Source organism: Cebidichthys violaceus, unplaced genomic scaffold, assembly GCF_023349555.1.
Source record: "Cebidichthys violaceus isolate CVI_PGR_0920_01 unplaced genomic scaffold, fCebVio1.0.p SCAF_9, whole genome shotgun sequence".
Classification (NCBI taxonomy): Eukaryota; Metazoa; Chordata; class Actinopteri; order Perciformes; family Stichaeidae; genus Cebidichthys; species Cebidichthys violaceus.
In genome coordinates, this window is record NW_027176975.1 from 12794880 (window position 1) to 12818711 (window position 23832).

Sequence of the window (23832 nt, forward strand, 5' to 3'; positions counted from 1 at the left end):
TATACAGAGTCCTTTCATTACTTTGTTGAACAAAAAGTAGTCAAATAGTTTTAAAATGTCTGCCAAACTAATGTGCACACACATGACAAAAACAATATAGTACTATCTTTATTAGATCGCAAAATGTAAGTCATTAATAGGATACTATGTTTGCATGTCTCTTGTGAGACAGTGTGTTCTAATACATAGATTTTTTTTCTTCTTAAGACGTAATTCTCATTATAGGAAAAAGAAAATCACATTTTAAACGGACTTCCTGGAGTTTCTCAATGACAGAGGAGTAGAGGATTCACAGTGGAGTGTGTGTCATTAAGCTTCTTAAATGTTTATAATAAACAGCATAACAATGAACTGAGGCCTCCAGCAGAAGCATGGAGCAAAGCTACATTTATCAGATATAAATGTTTAAAAAACACTCCTTATCATGATCTTTGAATTTAGTCATGAAATAAGTTACCCAGTGTGGAAGATCAATGAAAGGACCCAACAAATATGACAATAGTGGTTTGGTTTTCCTCACAAAAAAATCAAGACTTGACATTCATAAATCATATACAGACGTGGCAACTTATTGTGAGCTGGTGAGGTCCACAACCTGCTGCACCAACGCTGTCAGGTACTAACACAAATCATTTCAATGGTTTTTAAAACAAATTGTGACGTCAGAGGTATAATACCGAAAGTTCATATGTATCTGCAGAATACACTGAAACATGAAACAGTACAAGTTTAGCATGTGACCACAAAAACAAGGCACAATGTTAAAATAAAAGTTTAACTTCCCCTTCAGGTCTGACCCTAACTCCACCCACTTCATCATTTTGAAAAAAATGCAACAAAGGTGTGCAAGGGCTGTATGGGGCTGAGGGGGAAATAACTCATATTCCAGCTCCTGACAATAACATTATCTGAAGACAATAAAAAATTATATTAAACAAGTCAACAATGGTCTTTAATTCCCATACATTAACAATTAAGCTAAAAGGTAACCACTGCCTGTATATCTCAAAAGTCTTAATCCGATTTTAGAAGATCCTCTGTCAAACGTTGGTCACTGAGAGTGCTATTGCATAGCCAGTAGTCTTCACTGCTTTATGTCACTTAAAGATAAAGAGGTTCTCTCTATGATAAACAATGCAGACGCAGCTACAGTGACATGTAATAATGAGGGATTAGCAACAAACAGTAGCATTTTAGCAGGGATTAATGTGCAGGGTTATGATTATCTAAGATATTTGAAAAGTAACAAAAAAGTGGGCAAAGGTCCTGAACGACACTTTGGTTCGGAGGCACTCAAAGTGATCAATGTGCAAGGAGGACACGATGCTGCCAAAATATATCCTCCAGGTACTTCAACATGCTGTGTTAAAAAAGTGCACGACAGTCTCCAGTGATCAGACAGACATTCAATTCAGACATTAACTTCAACACAGCTGCTTCAATCCTCACTGGAGTCCTCCGAGTTGTCCATGTCCACATCTCCCCATGAAGCCTTTGTGCGCTGCTCCCAGCTCCTGGCCTGGGCGATCACAGCAGGGGGCATGAGCACCACGCAGGCTGCCAGGCCAGAGACGCGCTCCTTAAACTCTGTCTCATTCTCCCACTCGTCTGCGTCTATGTTGTACACGTGAACGTATTTCATCCTGTTGCCTTTGTCATGAGAGCGTCCTCCCAGGACGTAGATGCGACTGTCCAGCACAACAATGCCGGGTTCTCCATGTCCAAGAGGGAGGGGGGTCAGTAAGGACCAAGAGTTGGCTTCAGGGTTAAAGCATGCCACCTGAGGAAAAAAGAAAACAGGAAACAACTTACTCTCAGTTTCATTAAAACGCTGTCCAAACTATATTAACCTGTCAGAAGGCTCCCAACTGTCTTCATCAGGAGGTAAAATAAGGTTGGACTCAATAGACTATAGAATATTTATTCATTTCAATTTGTAAGACAGAGAGGAGTGAGAGAAGTCGGGGCGCTCTGAGACAAAAACCTTTTGCATACAAGAACATCTCAATGTGTAAAAATTGAAATTAAAATGTTTACTAGTGTAAACGCCGCCTTCATTGTGCAACAATAAACGCTGATAACTTGTAGCATTGTACCTTCAGGACGTCACGCCGATACCCACGCTCATCATTGCTTCCTCCAATAACATAAACGCGTCCGTTAACGGCAGTCATGCCGTGCCACGCTCGCTCCACCGGCCCCTCAGCACAAGCTGTCCAATGATTGGCCACAGGGTCAAAACAGTAGGTCTCTCTGAGGTACGCCATTCCTCTGCGTCCGCATGTAATGTACATCTTCCCATCCAACACGGCTCCAGCGTGGGCGTAAACCTGGAAGGAAAGTTAGACCAGTATTAAAGGAAGTACTAGGTAAGGTGAATACCTGGTATTTAACGGTTAAGCATCAGTATCAATACTTAGGTGGGTATGTAGCGACATCATATGGATGGTAGCAGTATTACATGCATTGTTTTTATCTTTGAACTATTCTCATACCTCTCTCTTCAGGGGTGATACAAATTCCCACACGTTGGTGTGTGGGTCGTAGCGCTCCACTGACTCCAGTTCATTGCTGTAGTCCCGTCCTCCAATGGCATAAATATGGCCGCCCATCACACAAACACAGTGGTCAGCATGCTGCTGCTGCAGGGGCTGGATGGAGCACCAGCTGTTGTGACGAGGGTCGTATCTGGGGGGAAGAAATGGACAAGTATCAAAACAGTGAGGGTAAAAATATGACTTTCAAAATTCAATCAAGCAGGAAGAACGTCTGGGCTCACAGTGCAGATCAAGAGTATGTTTTTTCACCACCAAAACAACACTACACTTAGTGGATCTGAGAAACTATTTACTACTTATTTTGCTAATCGATTAAATCATTCATCAAGCTAGAATGCCTCACATTCACTGGTTACAGATTATCACATCTTCTTTTCTCTGTTTTATATCTGTGTAAACTGACTTTCCTTGGATCAAAGCAAGCAATCTGAGAACATTTTAAACTATTGTCTGACATTCTACAGTCCGATCAACAAATCAGTGGGCTTGCAGATTAGCCAATATTAGCTTATTGCAAATACACCTGTATCTGCAAATATGTCAACGATATGTAACAAGTGACAGCAGTTCAGAAATGCCAAAGATATGGTTGCTGTAGTTAAGACACACTGATGCCATTACAGTTTGTACACCAAAAACCACGGGCGTATTTTTCAACTGTTTAAACGTTCTGCTCTCTTTTGGTCACATTGTTTTCTTAAAGAAACAAAACGTTAAATGTTTACATTAATTGTAAAAAAAGAAAATAGTTGTGGATTAATTTTTAACTGATCATTCCAGCTCTAATAAACATTCAACAATGAATTGAGGAAAATAATGAACAGATTAATCGATAATCAATTAAATCCATCAACAGTTCAAGTCTGCACTCTTTTAAACTGAATTAAGGGGATGGGATCTCACCTCCAGCAGCGCGTCTCTGCCCGGAACCCACTGGTGTTCTTGTCTCCTCCAATTAGATAAACAAAGTTGTTGAGCACAGCGATGCCCTGGTTGGACATTCGGGGGGTGTTAGCTGCAGTGAGAGTCCTCCACTCTCCCCAGCTCGGGTGGAACACCTGAAACAAATGCTTGTTGTCTGTGGGGGAGTTGGAGGTAAACATCCCCCCAAAGCCCAATATGCAGTGGAAGGTGGACCGTGGCTGGGTGAGAGGACTTTGCAGGACGGGCTGCCAGATCTCCTGCTCGTGGTACCGCAGGGCGGCTGAAACCGAGTCCTTCAGTGGACACTGGTTCAGTCTCCCATACAGCCTCTGCAACACTTGTTTCTCAATCAGGCAGAAACGCACAGCATCAAGCATCTTGAGATTGTCCTTTGAGTCAAAAAGATTTTAAAAAAATTAGTTGATTGCAATTCAGGCTTCGATAAAGTGTGAGTAAAACTAAAGTAAAGTAACACTAAGCAGGCATTTATATATATATATATATATATATATATATATATATATATATATATATATATATATATATATATATATATATATACCTGCTATATAGTGTGTATCTGATGGAGCTGAAGAGATGAGTACAAAATGCAGACACACCTTGGGACTGACCTGCAAGTACACCTGGTCAGTTTCCACCTGCTCAGGACTGTAGTGGTAGTGAAGAGCCGCCTCGTACACCTCGTTCTCACTGTTCACCTGAAGCTCTTCACTGCTCAGCGCGCTGAAGACTTCGTCCTGGGGGAGTTGTCGGTACACATCAGTGCGAGACAAAATCTGGATGTTCCCGAGGATGTAGGAGTGGACCCTGGCATTGAGTTGCTGCAGTCCGTAAAGATCAGCTAGATTATGGACCTCTAAAATGTTGCTCTCATCCAGCCAGGAGAAAAGGAAATCACAGCAAAAGCTGATGACGATCTCAAGCTTTAAAAACACAAAAGGACACAGATCAGCTGAAGAAAACACAACAATGAAAAACAACAAAGAGTTTACCTGTACTAGCGTGGCAGCGATCAGGACTTCCTGCACACACTCCAGGTCTAACTCAATCTCTGACGTGTAAATGTAGTCAAGTATTTTCTTCATGGCCATGTAAGACACTCCATGAATTGGGATCTCCTTTTGCTGTGTCTCACGAAGGCCTCCAGCAAACATCCCCCTAGTGGAGAACAGTGAACATGTTGTTAAATGGCTTTTGGTTGGGTAACCTGGTGGCCCAGTGATGATGACATGCATACCACATAGCCCCATAGACACCCGTTTCAATTCTGCCATTTACTTTTGCTGCATGACATCCACCTATCTTTCTCTTACACAAATTACCAAAATAAAAGGCATATGCTAAGCCAAAAAATTTACTGAAAAAGTATTTACCCATCACAAAATGTTCCTATGCTTTCAACTAAATATTGAATATTCTGAGCCTCAGTTGTAATTCCCTTTAACTGCTGGTACAAAGCACACCAATAAAAGCATCTGCACGGGTGGCAACACGAGTGATGGTTGCATCTTCTTGCTGATACAATGATGTAAAATGGACAGCAAGTAAAGCAACCAGCTGTGAGTTTTACCTAAAATAATCGCAAGAGGCTGCCAGAAGTATACGGTGGGCTTGGATGGGTTGACCCTCCACCAGCAGCACCACATCAAACAGGATGCCACTCTGTCTGAGGGCCAGCAGGCCGTCCAGCAGGCTGCGGAAGTGGGCTGAACTGTTGTAGGTCTGTCGGCTCGGGCGGCCTGATGAGCCTGCGCGTCCTCCCATTGGACTCGTTTTTCCTTTCTCAGCCATGCGAGAGTACTGCTGTTCAGGCTTCATTATCTGTCCAATGCTAACACCATTCTAAAGTGGTTCTCCACATAGCTGTTGTAAATTTAAGCCACAACTGCTGTCGGCAAGTAGAGAAACGATAGGTGCAGCCAACGGATTAAAACGGGTGGTTGACGTTACGGTTGCTTGAAATGTCACTGATTGTCAGTGTAACGTTCCTGATCTATTAACACGTTATACACGCGCTTTACGCCATAGCTTAATCTACGAAGCAAATATAAAGACGTGAAAAGTACATAGTTACATGCATACGCCCTTCCGTCGACTTACTGCTAGTTGCCACTACGCTGTCAGCTAATGTTAAGTTTGTTTAACGTACACGGTGAAGAACATGCTAGTAAGCTATCAGCTGGTTAGCCTGCTAGCTAAGGCAACGCACTATAAAAACAACAAGATAAGACACTTAACGGGAACAAAACGACTGCACGAAGATACCTTCGTGTTCGTCCAAAACCAACCGATGTACATGCACAGTTTGGTCACAGTGACACTAACTACTACTTTGTGGAATGTGACGAGCACTGTCGTCTGATTTCTTGACAGATCAAAACAAGTCTGTTTACTTTTTGGTGTTAGACGGTGAGCTCACAGGGTATTGGTCGTTGCTGTTGTTTTGTCCCGCCTAGTTTCAAAGAAAGAGCCAATCAGAGACGTCTGCAACACTGCAGGCAATAATATGACATTTTCAGTTAGTCTTTGAGCATGATAAGGTGTATATATTGTGTAGAATTAGCCATTGTATTTGTTTCATCTTTGTTTTAGTGTCTGATTGTTCATATTGATGGAAGGGTGTATCTGGTTAAACAAATGTCTAGATACTGTGACTCTTTCTGTACACAAGAGGATGCTGTTTCCTGCTCTAATGTATCGAAGGCCCTTTCTAACCGGTTCTGCTGCCACACTGCATGTCATACAAATACACCAGCACCCGAGGTCGAAAGTAATACCAATTACGTTTACTCTTTAAGGTCAAAATACAGTTTTGAGGCACTGGATGGTAGTAGGCTACTTTCATTTCTCTATAACTTTACTCCTCATACCTTTCTGGGGTAAACAATTTATAGAATTTAATTTAAAGAATTTTGCATTTTGTATTGACTTCAGTTACTTGTCATTACACAGCCTGTTCAACAGCACAACAGTTGTAAGGCTAAGGACCACCTGATCCAGACACATAATGCATACATATTGTTGCATAAATAATTAAACATCTTGAAGGGTCCTTTTTTTGTCATTTGTACTTTTATTTCAGATACCTAAATCAATATGATAGAGAACACTTATGTAAGTTTTCTTTACTTTACTTTTTTACTTTTATGAAGTTCAATATGGTATTGCTACTTTCTTTCTCCATTTGCTGGCACACTTCACCTTTTGAAATACAAAATGGCAGTATAAACACTTCTATCAAAAGTTTATTTAAACAAGAAATATCCAATATATCTTTGTCTTTAAATAATACATTTGTGTGACACAAACAAATCTTATAATAGAAAGAACTTTTAAACTATGCCAAGACTAAAATAGTTCTTTATTGTTCTTGCCAACTTTTTGTTCATTTTATTATTTTCTTCCCTCCAATATTTGGTCTCCATCCGATCAAACACTTTCTAGATGGATTTTCCAATGTTTGATAACTGCATGAGCTGGCAGATAGACTTTCTTAGGCAGCCAGTCATGATGCTCTTTTATAAAAATTGAGGCTTCCATATTAGGTTTTACAATCTCATTCATCTTCTGCCGAGGTTTCAATTTGCATATATAATTTCCTGACACGAAGAGTAGAGATTTTTCCACTCGCAATAACACTGTTGGAATAATCCATCATTTGATTTATTTTCCAGTCTAATATACATTGCAGTGGAGTGCACAGGGGAAAGCTCCCTGTTTTTTCGTTGAGCGTGCAGAAATACCCTTTTCAAATAGCAAATCATAACTTTTTTCCCTGAGACATCTGTCATGTGGCTGAAGAAATGCCCTATCATAGTTCCTACCAGTAATGGACTCTGCTGCAGCTCCCTGAACGGCAAACTCTCCCACCACTGATGCACAGCATACCTACTCCACCAAAGTTAGAGTTTCTCAATTAGTCAACCGGCAGATCAATGATCCATTAATTGTTGAAGTCATTTTTTTTTAAATTGAAAACTCCAGATATTTCCTGTTCCCATTTCTTTTTCTAATGCCATTGTAAACAGAATATCTTTTAGTTTCGGAAAGTTGGTGAGACAAAATGAGCAATTTCATTATTTAAAAAACAAGTGAAAGACGACTTTACTATTTTCTGACGTTTTATAGACCAAATGATTCATTTTGTATTAGAAAAAAATTATTTGCAGATTAATTGATTATTCAAATAATTTTTAGTTGTAGTCCTAGTCACAACCTTTTTTTGCAAATGAAATGGCAACAGAAGAAAAATAAATCAGTCATCAGTCACAGACAATAAAGCTAATGTTGAGAGTGAAACTACACTTTCATTTGTCCATTGTTTGATTTCAATTTGCCAATGGACCCCATATCGTTTCTGGTTTACTAATCTTAATTACTGACTTTTATTGTGAAGTTTTTTAATTTTTATATTATGTGCTTTAATTTTCTAACATTAGGTGTCAAACCTTCTTAGCAGTTGATATCACACACAGATGCACACTTCACTTTTTAAATGTCCAACATGAATTAGGAATAATTTTCACTTACTGATTAGGGTGACATAATCACTGACAAAGACTAAAAACATGTTTTTTTGTTTTTGTTGGACCTTCTTGGAGGTCAAAGACAGCCGTGTTTTGCCCGCATTGAGAAGAGCATTCCAGTACATTAGGAGTGGGTCGTCTCCTCTCATCAGGGAAAAAGGCTGTGCAGCATGCGCTCCACAGGCTGGAGGAAGAAATGACAAAGAAATGAAAACAAAGTGGGCAGCATTTACAGAATTAACTGTCAATCTATACTACAAACAGATTTTAAAAAGGGATGTTGGCTAAAGCAGGTAACAAGACTTGAAATAGTCCATGATCTTGAGCTGCTATGAGCATCCCTGTTACACAAATCCGGCACCGTTAAGACGTTTAACCTTCATTAAAATATTTACTGAAGGAGATCATCTTTTGGTTTTAGGAGAGTTAGTGAGAAGCATGATCGGCTCTAACAAGGAATCATCCAGTGCAGCAGGTTGCTGGAAAAAAAGCAAACATGCCATGCTCTGCAGCATGTCTCCCTTATGCTGCATATGACAAGAGAAGAAAGACCAGAGGACAATACAACTAATTACTTTGGGACAGTATAGTTCCTGTGGTGCCATTCATTCTGCCTGCATCCCATCTAAGATGGTTGCCAACTACCTGCCACCTTTAGTTTGGCACAGGAAATTTGGCAGGCAAAGTATGCCACAAAATAGAAAAAAACTGTACCATTATTGTTGCACACTTGACTTGAATCCAGACTGCTTTGCATGTAAGAGCTGGAATCTTAAGCCTTTCTACATACAATAGTTTCTTTAATTAGTTTGTAAGTTCTACTGTAGAGTAAATAGTAACTAAGAGTGCCCGTCAAAATAAAAAGTGTGACACTAGTCCCCGCTCTGTGATTCATACATTGAATGGAGGGTTGTAAAGTGACTGAGGTGCAGCTCTGGCAGGTGCAATTTTGTCGGGGCTGCTCTGTGATTGTGAGGCGAGCAATCAATTTTCCTCTGCACCAAAATTCTGTAACGCAACAACTTCCATCACTGCTGTTTGATGAAGCCTGCCAACCGTCTGAGTATGGCAGCCACTGGGTGATCCATACATTCTCCTGAAATGATGAACAGTGGGGGGTCATTTATACTGCCACAGGATTTAGACAGAGCTACATTAGTACATTTCGTTGTAAAGATGAATCTTTTTGTGACAAAACAGTGAGATTGTTTGAAAAAAAAATTAACTTTTTTGTCTTTATTCAGTAAAGAATCTGAATGATGTAATTTATAAAAATATTGACATTTATTTTTCTTCCTTGGGTTTGTTTCTCTCTGAGGTCAGAGAGTCATTGGTCTTGTAAAAGGCTGGGAGATTTCCCTGCATCACTGGGGGCTTAGAGAAAACAAACCAATGTTGCTGAAATATTTAAGCAACCCAACAGTATGTGCTGCTCTACAGGATGCAAGGATGTCAGTTCGTATTAATATAAAGAAGAAAACATGGAGTAATATAAAAAGCCGTTTTGTCCAGTTGTTCCATGTGCTCGGACAACAACTCTGTGGCTTCTTGTAGAGAAAGACAGAGGCTGGATCCTCACTTCTTCGCGTGGCCCACACGTGGCAGGAAACCATTCCCAGTGAGAGTATTATACAAGACTGCAAGCAGAGACTTGCTCGGCTGGACTGCTTTGACAGCTGCTCTCAAAGGAGAGGTTGGGTGTGCATCACGAACAGTTTGCCTCCACTGCTAATGGAATATCTGAAGTGATGGAAAATGTCTCTGCTTTTACCCTGACATGAAACAATTACTTTACTATTATTTTTATTATTATGGTCATCGAAGCATGATCAGTGTGCAATTTCTGTGAAATTTCATAAGCACTTTAGAAACACAACCATACAGTAACCCTTGTAACTGTCATCTTCACCAACACTTGCAACGAGGCCAAAAAGAATGGGACTTTTTTTAATTGGGATAAAGCTGAACTGTGGCCAATAACCTGAGTGGGTAGTTGGTCATATGTACCATGTGTCAGTGGAATGGATCTGGACTTAAATTGAACAAGGCTTCTGTGGATCGATAGCAATCTTCTGTCCTATAACTCTATCGCATTATGCTGCCTCTGAATACAGTTTTTACCTCTTGCTATTGGGATGAGGGCTATTTTGAGGTGTGACTTCCACCGTCCTATTCGCTGTGACAACGTTAGTGTAAATCCTGAATCATATGCCGACATAGAGGAACAGTGGCAAAGTGAGGAGGAAAAAGGAGTTGTCTGTGCTGCACACAGAAGTGACTGGAGCTGAGTAGAATACTTATGTGGCTTTAGAAAACAGGGCGGCCATGCAGAACATTTATATGAATTAAAGGAGGAGGGTCAGCAGGTCTAATCCTCACAGGATTGATTTTTACCTTTTGGTTGGCTAATGCAGTTGTGTTTCAATGAACCCCAATCTCAGGCTCCTCTCCAGTTCTCTATCTCACTCTATTGCTATTTTCTCCTTTCCCTAAATCAGTTTATTCCACCATACTAAATGTGATTTTTGAAGAAGCACATACCAAAATTTAAATCAGTTTTATTTAGCTTTGCTTCATTTCATACTTGGTCCTTACTTTATCGTGTACAATTAGAACACTATGTTTACATTTTGGTAGTGACTTGGAAACATATTAATGTGGATACATTTGGTGTCAGAACTGGGTTTATAGTACTAATACAGTTTGGGAAATAAACTCATTGGCTTTCTTGCAGAGATATAGATGAAAAGATTTATACCACTTCCATGCCTGTATGGTAATATGAAGCTAGCAGCTAGCTTAGCATTAAGACAGGGGGGAACAGCTGGTTCTGGACAAAAGTAACAAAATCCACCTACCAAGCACATCTAAATCTGTTTTGGTCTGAGTTGCCTGGAGATATCGGCTGCCTTGTCTCCAATATAATAGGACCATATGGCCTGTGGTGCACAAAGCGCCAAACATACATTGGAAAAACTCAACAGCAATGTCTCTTTCCAGAAATCATGACCCAGTTACTCAAGATAATCCACAGACCTTGTTGTATGCACTTTAACACTTTATATCTCATTTGTTTAATCCATGCAACAACTGTTCTGGATGGCAACTTTTGTGACCTTGTCTTTATGTTAAGATTAGCTAACAATCTTCTTGTTGTATATTCAAAGTATATTAATTGAGAGTGGTATCACTCTTCTCATCAAACACTTCACAAGAAAGTGTTAATAACTAAAGGGAATTAATACAAAAGCGTATACAAAAGCATATTTCCCCAAATGAGTCCTTTGACTAGTTAAAAGTATAATACTAATATGTTTAAACCTGCGATAGTCTTGATGTTTGACTACCTGGGGGCAGCAGAAATAAGCTGTAGAGAAAACCCTGACATGTTATCAGCATTTAAGTTGATATGGTGAATGTGATAACAAACTGGTGCCTATTGAGCTACACATCCAGCAGATATGGAGCAACATTAGCGTTCATTTAAAATTTCCACCTGTCAAATATAGGTTCAATATTAACCCTTGTTTTAGCTACATGATTGTTTTTCACCTAATCATGAGGGAAATATCTGGCTGTTAGCTGCTAAATGCTCCATTATGTAGTCCAAGTAGTCTGCCCAAGACCTTTGTTTCGAGATGACAACAGCTGTCTAGTGCAGGCGGAAAAAACATTGTTGATGAGAAAGGTGAGACTAAACCAAAACAGCTGCTGGCCGGAAATACAAAAACATGATATAGCTCTGTAGAGTTGAAGTAGAGTTGAGAGGAACTGAGAGTTGGGTGATAATTCTCTGTGGGGTTGTCACAAAGAGCAACTTCCTAAATTTTACAGTATATGAATCATGTTTTTCTTTAAAACTCAACAGTATTACCAGCTGCTCTCAAAAGTCGCATTTAACTAGAGGAGCATCAGGGTGAGCTCCTGTGTCAGAAGTGATCTGTGCAACCGATGGGGATTGTTTGTCCTCCACGAGTACCTGTGGCATTTGTTCTTGGCTGTGGTTATTTAAAGCCTCGGGGGATTTATAGAACTGTGTTACAGTGATTGTGTCAAGGATCACTTCCACTTGGTTCTTGTAAGGAGTTGTATTACTGCAGAGGAAATTGTCCTCTGCTCAATGAGTAGCTCCCTGTACACAATGCGTATGGATTTAGGGTTGCAATGAGAGAGGGGTTGAAGGGAAATTTAAGCGACATGATCAATACAGTTTCTGTGTTTCATTGTTTTATTTTGGATGATGAATTTAAATTAAATTTAAACCTCAGCCATGTTCAGATTGTGTATGGTTAGCTGCTTTTTACACCATTAAAATCCTGGATTAATTTCGCTGCTTATATGAGGTGAACAGGAGCATGTCCAAAGTTAAATTAAACAAAGTGATTGAATTTTACAAGTATTTTGATTTGTTTCTTACCTGTTTTGGATTCTTTTTTTCTTTTTTTCTTTCTCATACACAATATCACTGACATCAAACAGAATACATATGTCATGCGACACACATCCCATAAAAATCATAAATCATTAATACATTGACATATATATCGCAATAAAATATTGAGATTACAAAAAATCAATCTGTCAGTAGCTCTCATTCTCAAAAAGAACAAATAGATAGTATACTGCAGAAACTAGTTAGTATACCGTATAGCTTTTGATAATGTGTTACACATGTTTGCATTCTGATCCTTATCACTGCCTGACATATTTTTATGTTTATACAAACTAACGTAAGACTGGCACAATAAAGTGCTGGCCCTGAATAACATTCCCATGGAGTCAGTGTTAGTGACTGGAAATCTTTTCATTCTCATCTCTTTATACTTACACTATAGGTGAGACATAAAGAGGACCATACAGTAATCTCTGACAGACCGTGACCCAATTTTACAGTAACATGAAATGTACATACACATGTGGTACCCTGTGTCAATATTTAAAACATTGTCACTATCAATTTACTACCATTATATATACTGTATCTTTATTATCCATGACCTAATCTGGAAAAATGTTTGAGCGTATTGCTCACTGTAGGAACTCAGGAAGTAGTCATGTTTTATCCTTGTTGTTAACATTGTTACAACTCTAATGGCCTTACGCTGATATTTATCAATGCTATTACAGAAAGACATCTTTTATCTTTTATAACAGGAACTATCAGCCCTTAGCTCATATAGAATACCAACTACAATTTAGTTCAGTTAAATTTACTTGTACAGCCCAAAATCAACAGAGTTGCCTCAGGGGGCTTTACAATTTGTTCAGAACTACAACAGGTGGCAAGAAGAGCGTCACATTTTTGTCACCATAATTTACATGTGATATTCTTTAATATTTTATCTTTAACAATAAACCCTTATATGCACAAAATTAAACACATTATACTAATGCTTCTGTCATAACTGATACATTTCAGATAACTTTTATTTACTTCTGACTCTTTCCATAAGTCATGAACAATAACCTACTGGTACTACCTGAGCTCAAACAAGGACCTATGACTAAACTTTCTACCTGGATCCACAACATAAAGGCCCCTCTCACAGCAGTATGAAGTATTTCTTGAACCAGGTTTAATAATATACATTAGTTTTACATTATTAAAGGCCCTCTTGCAATCACAAAATATTTCACAAAGGTGTCATGGGTGAAACTTTGGTTTCCTTGTGTGTATTTTAACAGTTTCTTCTTTCTTTCTATACCTCCTTTCACAACAGAGCCATAGAGAGCCACCATTTATTTCTTTGTTTTGGCTGGCTGTTGTTGAAATCTATTTTGAAGCCTCACTGCACACAGCAGAGGATATTAAAGGTCTGTTAAAGTGAAAGTTTTTTGCCAACACAAAATAAATTGCCCATGAAATGGCAATGGGCTTAAAAATACAGAGGAACAACTGTTCCCCAAATACTATTAAACTTGTGAGAGGAACCATCCTTCACAATAGGGCATGTTACATATTAACTTACACTGGCAGTGACACATAAAACTATTAAAAATGTTCCCACAAGAACCACTCACAAATGTCTTATGTAAGATTGGTCTCTCTGAATCCAAATATGGACACGTACTTGAATCGAGTTACATTATGAATTGTCTAAATGGACACAGGATGGGAGTCTAAACAGTTGATAGAGCGTACAGAATAAAAGGAGTGATCAAAGAGCAATCAAATATTTCAAGCGACAGCGAGATAATGTTTCAAAAATGTTTGGAACATGTTATCTGTTCTTGTTCTACCTTATCAGCAAAGATGGAACAAAATTCATCTGCTTTCTGTTTGTCTATACAGGTGCTCTGTGAAAGAAATGTTCGTTTTAGAAACCATATTCCCTTTTTCTATTAGAGTTTTTCTTTCCTCTCCAGATGGCACAAGGGTCACACTTGATTGTGCTGAACACCCTCGAGCCCATCATCTTGTCACTTATCAATCACAGATAAAACTGGTGGACACACTTTCAAAAAAAAAACTATTTCATGTCACCGTAGTGCTCAATTGTCTATAGACATTTAAGACTTATTCTAAGAAATGTTTTCTTCTCTCCTTCGGTTAAAACAACACCAGCTGAAAGAAAAATCTAAATGTGACTGACAGTAGAAGAGATTGCACAAGAGAAGAGGTACAACAGCCATTCCTTGCTCAATATATTGAATAGTTATTAATTTAAGGCAAAACATCCAGTCCTGCAGTAATGTTCATCCAGTTCTTTTTCAGCATTCCTTCTTTTCTATCAAAAAAATGTGCATAGATTAATTGTCTTGAGTGACTTGACACCCATGTCTCTGTGTCAAGTAAACACCCACAGAGCCGTTGTTGTTGGTGGAAAGTCATTTCACCATTCTGCCTCTCAGACAAACAGCTATTACTGTTCTCTCATACAGCCTCCACTTGAAACAGGAGTGTGTGGGGACAGTGTGAAGAAGCCGTTAACAATCTGTTGCACAAGCAAAAGAGGTGCAAAGAATGGGTTTAAAATAGCTCTAGGTGTTATCTGCGGAGGGATCAGGACAGAGATACTAATCATGATGATGCTTTAGTTTGTATGGACGTCAAAAAATCATGAACAGGTGCACACAGCAGATTCACAGAACCTGTGTGGTTAGTTTTGGGTATGCGTGCAGTAGATTACACATCGACAAGGTTAATGATCTTTATCACACACAGAGAAGTCAATTCATGGCTTTGCTAGAATACATGCACATATCAATTGATGTCCATCAGTTTAAAGTTGCTCTGAGGAACTGTTAACTGGTTATGAAACAGTCTCAATTTATCACTGTTGTCTCTATTGGACATTCATGAGTGAACAAAACCAAACACCGACAACACACTGCTGGAGACCCAAGCCGTATTGCTGGGCCCACTAATCGGAAGGGAGACACGGGACAACCAGAACCAAGACTGAACGGGGAAGACTGTCAGAACCTGCTGCAGTATAATGAGTGGTTTTCTAAAGGGACTGGTGCTCGGAAACACAACCACTTTTGTCCACAGGGACTGCCAAAAATAGACACAAAAAGTTTCTTAGTAGCTTTAAATTCTGGCTTAGAATTCTTTTTAGGTGTAGCGTAGGCATCATAGTGTTTTGGGTGACAAAATAAACTTAATTGAAATGGGAACACATTGTGATGTATGTGTCCTCTATATTTACATGTATCTTCTTCAACATTTTACCCACATTTAAAAACATAATAAAATATGTTTTAAAAAATGTCTCTAAACAGCATTGTTTCTGTTTATCCACAGCTAACTACGTCCACATTATACTCTGTACAGTCTTGATTTGAAAATGTTCCCCATGTGGAAAGAAGAACACAATACAATATATTTCACAGGCATGATACTATAGACATTGTATAGCAATGACAGTAAGCCCTATAGGAATTGTAAACATTGCACGAAGATAATATCACATTTCAACATCACAGACATATTACAGCTATTTCTCATTTAGGATATATGAAACGTGCCTCAATGTGAGAGGGCTCGGCACGATGCTCCTTCACAACAGACTAAATGATTCATCTAATGTCGCTCACTAATACATTTGGGTGAAACACACCATGAGTACAAATTTCAAATAACTCAATTTCCCCATTGGCCCCTGTGAGGGCGCGTACCTGATCGCGCGTGTACATGCGTGCGTACGCGCGTGCGAGCCACGGAGATTTTATTATGTAACATGTTCCCAATCACATCTCTCCCTGCCTGAGAGTCGGCGGCATAAGGTCGCTTTAAGAGATATCTCGGCTCCTATCAGGGATCCTGGCAGGACACCTCCTACCTTTTTCCTCGACCAAAAACTCTTGTTGTGTCTCACCTGATGCAAACCGACGCTGCAAGTCCAAGAAGAAAGAAACACCTCGGTAAGAAACAATGGCTAATTGGAATTCCGTGCTAGCCTACAACTCTATTAGGGTGTAAGATTATACCTTAAAAGTACAAATTACATTTTCCTATAGGCTCGTTTTTGTCATGACATGCTACGACAAAGCTCTAATGGCTCTAGTGTTTCTTTATAGCTTCTTAAAGGTGTGGTATTGTGAGTTTTATTAACCTTATCGCACGCGCTGCTGTTTTGAATTTCCCGTGATGTCGGTGCTATAGTAACAATTGTGATGGGATTTAGTTTTCTTCTTACTTATTGGCCAAAAGGTTAAAAGCAACGCTGTTTAGTGGACATTCAGGTAGAAATGAGTGATACGTCCCCCCCCCGGACAGGATGGCAGTGAGCGCGCTATAGGTGGTACACTGGAGGACAGAGAGGAGACTCCTCCACCTGTCCGGAGCTGAGAGCGTCCGCCACACTGCAGACACGCAGCTGCAGACAGACAGTGGATCCAGGACAGCTGCAGAGACAGAGGGTAGGGTGCACATACAGTAAACCTCTCTCACACTTTTCATCCCTTCATGCGTTTTTCATCCGCTGGTGCGTGATGCCTGTGATCATTTTTGCATGAACCATCCAGACTTGTGCATCATGTCAAAGTGGTTTAGTGAAGTGACTGAAAGATGTGAAGGATGGATTGAATATTTTATTTACAATCTACAAACATCTCCATTTTGAGACAAATCGCATGACCTCAAATGTCTGTTTATGTTTTTCTGCAGTCCATATTTTTGGTGCGTAACCTGCAAATAATCTGTATAATTCACAGTGAGTTTCATGTCAAATATTATTAATGTCCTTACTTTGGACTATCCTTTACCAGCAGACACAACATGAAGCGATGCATCACTGTAAGTGTCCACATTCTGCCATAAATAACCAGCATCAAGGCTGCAGCATGGATATGATATGTGCAAATGAATTAAAGTGGTATTGCTGTACTTTTGTTAAGAATACTCTGGCTTGGTTTGCAATCACCACAGATGCAGCAGCACATTACAATAGGACATTTCTACTTATCATAAAGACAGCCACAAGCAATTAAAGTCCTATCTGTCAACATTTGTCATCATTAAGGAGTGCTCAATTAAAAATGATAAATCCTTTGAATCCTGTAGATTTCATTCTGTTTGCATAGCTGCGTTGCAAAACGAATTTTTGAGGAATAGAGCCACGGGCAAAACATCTTGGGTAATCAGTACTGTTTTTCACTGTGCTGCGTGCACATAAATATGCATGTACTGTACGTACACATCCACACACACTAGTCAGATGTTCTTGGTCTTGGTGTAACAAGATTGTATTTCTTTTCTGTTTCCAGTACATTAGTTTTTCGACGATCTTAAGGGCCTCATGTGCTTTAGAATCTGAGAAGCTATTGTGTGAATGCTCAGTGACAATGAGAGGTGTCTGTTCGTTTATGGACAGAAACAGAATAAATTCCCGCTGTCAAAAGGGGAGAAAACAGTGAGAGGGAGTGATTGTCTCTGAAGGAGCAGTCATCATCACCTTATTGTGATGGAAATTTAAATCAGCAAAGCTATTATAGCGATGCCACGGTGTCTCGGTCTGTGCTGTTTTCTGCCATCACGCATCATTTCTTCTTGTAGCCAGTCCTTGAGAAGATAGTAAATCAGCCTCATGATATCTCCATACCAATGTTAATTATTTCCTTCATATCATATCTCTATTTTTGTTACACTGAATCCACTGTAAAGGTTCAACTGCACCACTAAACACACCAGAATGACTCTTCTGAGCACTGTGATTATAAAACTTGTCCTGCATCAGTTTCTGCCACATATCCTAATTAAAAAGAACCAAGTCAGGGTTAATTTCTATTCAAAAAATTGCATTTTTATGTTTCAGTGATAAACAACCTCTTAATATATCAAGAGTTCATATATTTACAAATAAACTTTGGTTACTCATTTCATTTTCTCTTTTTATTTTCAGGCAGCAAATGAAGACTGTTGTTAAGAACGCCAAAGATTAAGAATGAGCAAAGCTGTAAGAGAATGCAAATGTTATTCATGAAGTAATTACACCAGGTGTGACACATCAAATTAGTATAATTAGTCCCTGGCCTTTGAAGCGAGCCCAGGAAAACCACCATGGAGCAGCAGCACAACACCAATCACAACCACGCCTTGTGGAAAGAGATACCGTGGGATTTCACCGAGGACTGCTCGCTCTCTGTGAGTGGCACCACCTTTCTCATCATTGCTTACAGTACAGTTATGGCAGTGGGTCTCATCGGGAACTCTTGCCTGGTGTTTGTCATCACACGGCACAAGGAGATGCGCAACGTCACCAACATCTTCATCGCCAACCTGTCCTTTTCTGACATCCTCATGTGCATTGTGTGCCTGCCGGTCACTATTATCTACACACTGATGGACCGCTGGATCCTAGGAGAAGTCCTGTGTAAGCTCACGCCCTTCATCGAGTGTATATCAGTCACTGTCTCCATCTTCTCCCTCGTCCTCATCGCCATGGAGCGCTACCAGCTCATTGTCCACCCGACAGGATGGAAGCCCATGGTGGGCCAGTCTTACTTGGCCGTGGTCGTCACCTGGATCGTGGCCTGCCTAATCTCGGTGCCTTTCCTCTCGTACAGCGTACTCACCATGCCTTTCCAGAACCTCAGCATGCCCCTCCCAATCAATGACCACCTCTTTTGTATGGAGCGGTGGCCATCGGTTCAAGAACGACGAGTTTACACCACCTTCCTGCTTGTCTTCCAGTACTTCCTTCCTCTCGCCCTCATCATGCTCTGCTACCTGCACATCTACCTGCGCCTCCGGAGGAGGAAGGACATGGTGGAGCGCGGCAGGAACACCACTCAGAAGAAAAACAAAGGCGCCACGAGGATCAACGCCATGTTAATCTCCATAGTGGTGGCATTCGCCCTCTCCTGGCTCCCTCTCAATGTCTTCAACACAGTGTTTGACTGGAACCACGAGGCCATCCCTACCTGTGGCCACGACGTCATCTTCTCATTCTGCCACCTCACGGCCATGGCCTCCACCTGCGTCAACCCCATCATCTATGGTTTCCTCAACAACAACTTCCAGAAACAGCTCAAGTCCACCCTGTTACGCTGTCGCTGCTGGGGGGTGACCGAGCGGTACGAGAGCGTCCCGCTCTCCACTGTCAGCACAGAGGTGACCAAGGGGTCTATCTTGAGCAATGGCTCTATCAGCAACAATACCTAGATCCAAGCTTTTTCGGTGAAAGACAAAGAGACTGCTTGGGCCTCTTCAGCCCTCATTGTGTCGTCCTTTGGAGCGTTTCTTGCTTCCAAAAGCAAGGTTGACATTTACAAAGTTATAAACCTTACAACAGCAGTCCATAAAGAGATGACTGAAGACACTTAACCAGCATGGCACGGTGCCCTCGAATCAGTATGCGCTCACATGTAAGAAGAAATAGATAACAACAAATTAATGGTGCAAAGGTTGGACAAGTTTAAGTATTGTAGGGCAACTGAAGGCACTTTAGATGATCACTTTTGCAACAGTAGTCTGTATAGTTCATACTCCATGTGCTGTGGGCACATACGAATGAAGAGACAGCATTTAATTTGGTATACATCTGTCATGTTTTTATTTCTTAAGCACTGATATCTACTCAGATTGTCACGTTTCAATGAATATTATCTGTTTAGGGTTCGCTTTTCACACTTTTACCTGCTTTAAATGTGAGCAATGGAAGGACAATTCCGAGAGATTTATAAGGACTATAAGGTTGGGGCACTGCAAAACGTTCTTTTCTATTTTGCTGTTTTATATTATCAGTATTGATGAAAATATTATGTAAACTGTGATGTGTTAATGATTATCGCCTGTGTAGCTTATGACATAACTGAAAGAGAGAATATTAGTGCATTAAATGTGTCTCAAGGCGTTCACTGAGACGATTTACTAGCATCATCTTAATGCATTTATTATTACCTAAAATCACCACAAACGATGAAATGATCTTTTACAGAGAACCTTGGCTAGAGCCATAAACATTCCATGCTGTCTGCCAAGGTCTGCGCCCTAGTGTATTGTTTTTTCTCATAAAATGTGCCACTCAACAACCATATATCAAGTGCCATAAAACAAAATAAAAGAGGCAGTAAAGGACTTTGTCAGAGCGGGGTTCTTCCGCTGTATATAACATTGCTAAATACATGTATGGCCTGTAAATGATGTGACAGTTATAGTTTATGGTGTGGTGGGGAATAAAGAGCACTGTGTAGCATAGCAGGAAACCTGTTGTAAGTTTGTGGTATTGAACTGAATTAAAACATTTACTATCATCTTTAATGATAATGTCTATTTTGTAATATTTTGTTTTGATGAGTCACAATTTTGACTGTTTGATTCCTGTACGGCATATTCCTGTTAAACACAGAATAGAGTTTTCACATTCTCAGCTTTTACTAGATTATTGATCAGTCCTTAGTCTCAGACAAAAATGGTTCACTGAGACCAGGCATTTCCACTATACAGTAGGAAACAGTGTGGAGTGTGGGATCCTAATTTCCCAGAGACCATGTGCATACAAGTGAGTCAATCACCTTTTGTTAATGCTGTGATATGTGGCGTACAGGGGAAACAAATATTTTCTATACAGTCAATTTAGCAAAATGTTTGTTTCTCTCCGAGGTCAAATTCAGTGTGCTGCCTCTGTGTGCATTATTCAGGGGGATGTCTGAGATCACAACACATTTTAGATGTGCTTGTAGTGTTGAATAAATCAGTGTTGTGTTTGGTGCCGTCAATTTTATACAGCATGGTGAGGGTAAAAAACTGTAGGAGAGATCAGTGGGAATTGTGCTAAATATTCATGCGGTGGGGAACGCATGTTAACAGCTGTACTTTAATCTTTCTCAAAGAAGAAGAATATCAACTGAGAGGAAAGGAGAGGGTAAGACTGTTGCTGCCTTTTAGCTTTCATAATAACGTCAGGAGGTCAAGTGTAGCATGTTTTATTCGCCTTACAGAAACCTGTTTTTGACTCTTTGACAGCGGTTCACACAACGTTCTAAACTGTTATACAAGGGCATAAGAGAGCTCTCGGAGGTCCTTGTCGGCATCATTGACAGTGTGCTTCCTCCACTGCCTTTGCTAGAGCTGACCTTTAAAGACTGTCAATCCCCTGTCCTTCCCTATATTTTCTCCCTCTCACCTGTCTTTCCTTTGAAAACACCACAGAATGAAGTAGCAATGTTCATTTTGTTTGGATGAAAGGACCCAAGATGCCGGAGGTGCTGATGTACTCCAGCGACACTTGACAATGAGTGGAACTTAAAAGGTGCTTTTTACATCGTTACCTCAGTAACTGCCAAAAAGATATGGGCCCCGTTACGGCGCTATGAAATTAAGCTCAGTTGAAGACAGGCGCTTAATGAGTCCACGGGGCCAGATTCTCCTTGTCAGTGGAGCAGTTCCAGAAAGATTAGAATCTTGGCTCTCTGCGTTTTCATTTAGAGAGATTCTCATAAGCAATCTCTCCAGATCACAGGAACAACATGAACTACATAGCTGGCGAGAGATTTCCTCAAGCTGTTGTTTTGAGCATTTAAATTTCTTCTGTCAAACTTCTTTTTGCCTGCCTTGCTTCTGTAATAAGAGGGCATACTTATTCCTGTTCTGCCTCGTTCCCATATTAATAGTTTTAATAATTTCTTGCAATTTCTTCTTTTGCATCATCGAAAGAAAGCCCTTCCCTGATGTGTGAGTCTTTCTCACTCTGGCAAAGATCAAAATGTTACTAGATGTAGAGAGTGTTCACATGCTCTACAGTGTAATGTGAATCTGCAGGCTCCATGCTGAGCTAAAAAATTATAAGGTATATAATACGTCACAGATACACTACAGAAGGATTTTTCTGTTGAAAATCTTGTAAGTGATGATGTCAGACAGAATGACTAGCTTTGTGCACCTTCGATCACCTTGTGAGGAGGAACTAATCTTTTTGTCCTGGCAGATGAAAAGGTCACAGGGAGTTGGGCTGCTGCCTCGGGAATCATAATCATGGTATTATCCATGCTAACATCTGTAGGGCGCAGTGAAACTGACAGGTAGCTCATCTAAGGGTCAAACTTTTAGAACAGCTCAGTCGATACTTCCTTTTTCTCTTAAATTGAATTGCCTTCAAGGCTTGGATCCGGGACTTCCTCATTCATCAGATATGGGAGGGTGTATATCAGGGAGCCTTCCCTGTTTTTACCTTTTTATTACTGTATGTTTTGTTAACATAACACCATTACTGTTATGTCAGACCTGAGGTATACACACGAAATCCTCCAAGATGAATTCAAGGTAAAACAGTCCTGCGGGTCTGCCCTTTTGGAATAAATCTAGAAATCTTGACTGTATACTGGAAGATATTTCTGGGGCTCAATTTAGTCTGTTTCTTCTGTAGTATTAGTAACACACACACCAACACACACAATTTTGTCTTGCATAACACAAGCAGACTTGACAGCCAGGAATAGAAACCCCCTAATTGGTGTCAGCCAGTTTTTCCTGAGAATTGGTTTTGGGGTTGCATGCATCCGCAGTTTTCACAGAACGAAAATAGGATGAAAAAATAAGCATAGATAGGTAGGTAGGTAGCTTTTTACAATAGACAAACAAAGACATTCTTTCATGTCTATAATCTTGCCCTGACAATTTAGGATCTGGCCTCTGCATCTGACCTTCCATTTTCTTTGACCAGAAGAAAAGAGGTAGACCACAGCCTGCTTTAGTTGCCTGGTTACAGCTTCCTAAGGGGTTTCAATGGGTTTCCTTCAAGCTGACACACAGCACTAAGCTATTAAGGGCATTTTATTAAACACCGACAGAGGGCTACGCCAGGCTGAGGTAGTTCTTGCAGAACCACCTCAGTTTGATATTTCTCTCACTTGAAAAGAAAGATGACAAAGAAAGTGAGACGTAACATTTTTTTGCAGGGGAATACACATACAGTACCTGTCTTTTTGACTTGAACTGGCTCATCAAGGTGGTAGAATTGTAAGCAGTCACTGTAAAGTAACAGTGTTTTATTATACAGCAGACATTATTATAACTTGCCATGTAGCAACTCATGATGCGATAACTGCCCATAATGGAATAACTTAAATGTAATAAAAAGTCATATTGTAATAATTAGTGCATAGTGTATAAAAACCATGAGTGCAAAATGTAATAGCGGTTTTGCACATAGTATAATAAGTTAATGCATTATGAGAAAATCATTACATTATAAACTGGTAAAAACAATTGTTGAATAGTGGAATAACTGCACGCATGGATTTATAAAGAGAAGTGTGCAGGTTGGAGGTGGGGCCCCATTTATTCATATATGCCGTTTATTAAATAGAGCATAGAACTGGGCAATACAGCTAGAGCACTAGCAATTATTTTAACACTG

The 23832-nt window shown here is 40.0% G+C and overlaps 2 protein-coding genes across 6 annotated transcripts; one reads left to right on the plus strand and one right to left on the minus strand.

Annotated features, from left to right (window-relative positions):
* Positions 1 to 92: 92 nt before the first annotated feature.
* On the minus strand, positions 93 to 5883 carry klhl22 (kelch-like family member 22). 5 transcript variants are annotated; one of them, XM_068703693.1, is made up of 7 exons: positions 5074 to 5883; positions 4496 to 4661; positions 4115 to 4426; positions 3462 to 3871; positions 2496 to 2688; positions 2097 to 2330; positions 93 to 1780 (listed from the first exon to the last, which is right to left on the minus strand). In XM_068703693.1, exons 1-7 carry the CDS (start codon positions 5319 to 5321, stop codon positions 1439 to 1441), a joined length of 1905 nt encoding a protein of 634 aa, XP_068559794.1. In that variant the 5' UTR covers positions 5322 to 5883; the 3' UTR covers positions 93 to 1438. The 5 variants fall into 5 exon arrangements, with proteins under 5 accessions (XP_068559794.1, XP_068559793.1, XP_068559795.1 ...); XM_068703692.1 differs by having other exon boundaries at positions 4103 to 4426; XM_068703694.1 differs by having other exon boundaries at positions 4103 to 4661; positions 5769 to 5883.
* A 10346-nt stretch (positions 5884 to 16229) lies between these two features.
* Positions 16230 to 20735, plus strand: npy8br (neuropeptide Y receptor Y8b). Its single transcript, XM_068703983.1, has 3 exons — positions 16230 to 16396; positions 16752 to 16894; positions 18376 to 20735. Exon 3 carries the CDS (start codon positions 18534 to 18536, stop codon positions 19635 to 19637), a length of 1104 nt encoding a protein of 367 aa, XP_068560084.1. The 5' UTR covers positions 16230 to 16396; positions 16752 to 16894; positions 18376 to 18533; the 3' UTR covers positions 19638 to 20735.
* Positions 20736 to 23832: the final 3097 nt, after the last annotated feature.

Excerpts from the sequence above, each read along its gene's own strand:
- klhl22 (XM_068703690.1), bottom strand. The coding sequence starts at position 5,321 with ATGAAGCCTGAACAGCAGTACTCTCGCATGGCTGAGAAAGGAAAAACG. Across the intron at positions 2,689-3,461 it reads GCAGAGACGCGCTGCTGGAG|ATACGACCCTCGTCACAACA; the intron begins GTGAGATCCCAT and ends TCTTCCCCCCAG. Across the intron at positions 1,781-2,096 it reads ATCGGCGTGACGTCCTGAAG|GTGGCATGCTTTAACCCTGA; the intron begins GTACAATGCTAC and ends TTTTTTCCTCAG.
- npy8br (XM_068703983.1), top strand. The coding sequence starts at position 18,534 with ATGGAGCAGCAGCACAACACCAATCACAACCACGCCTTGTGGAAAGAG.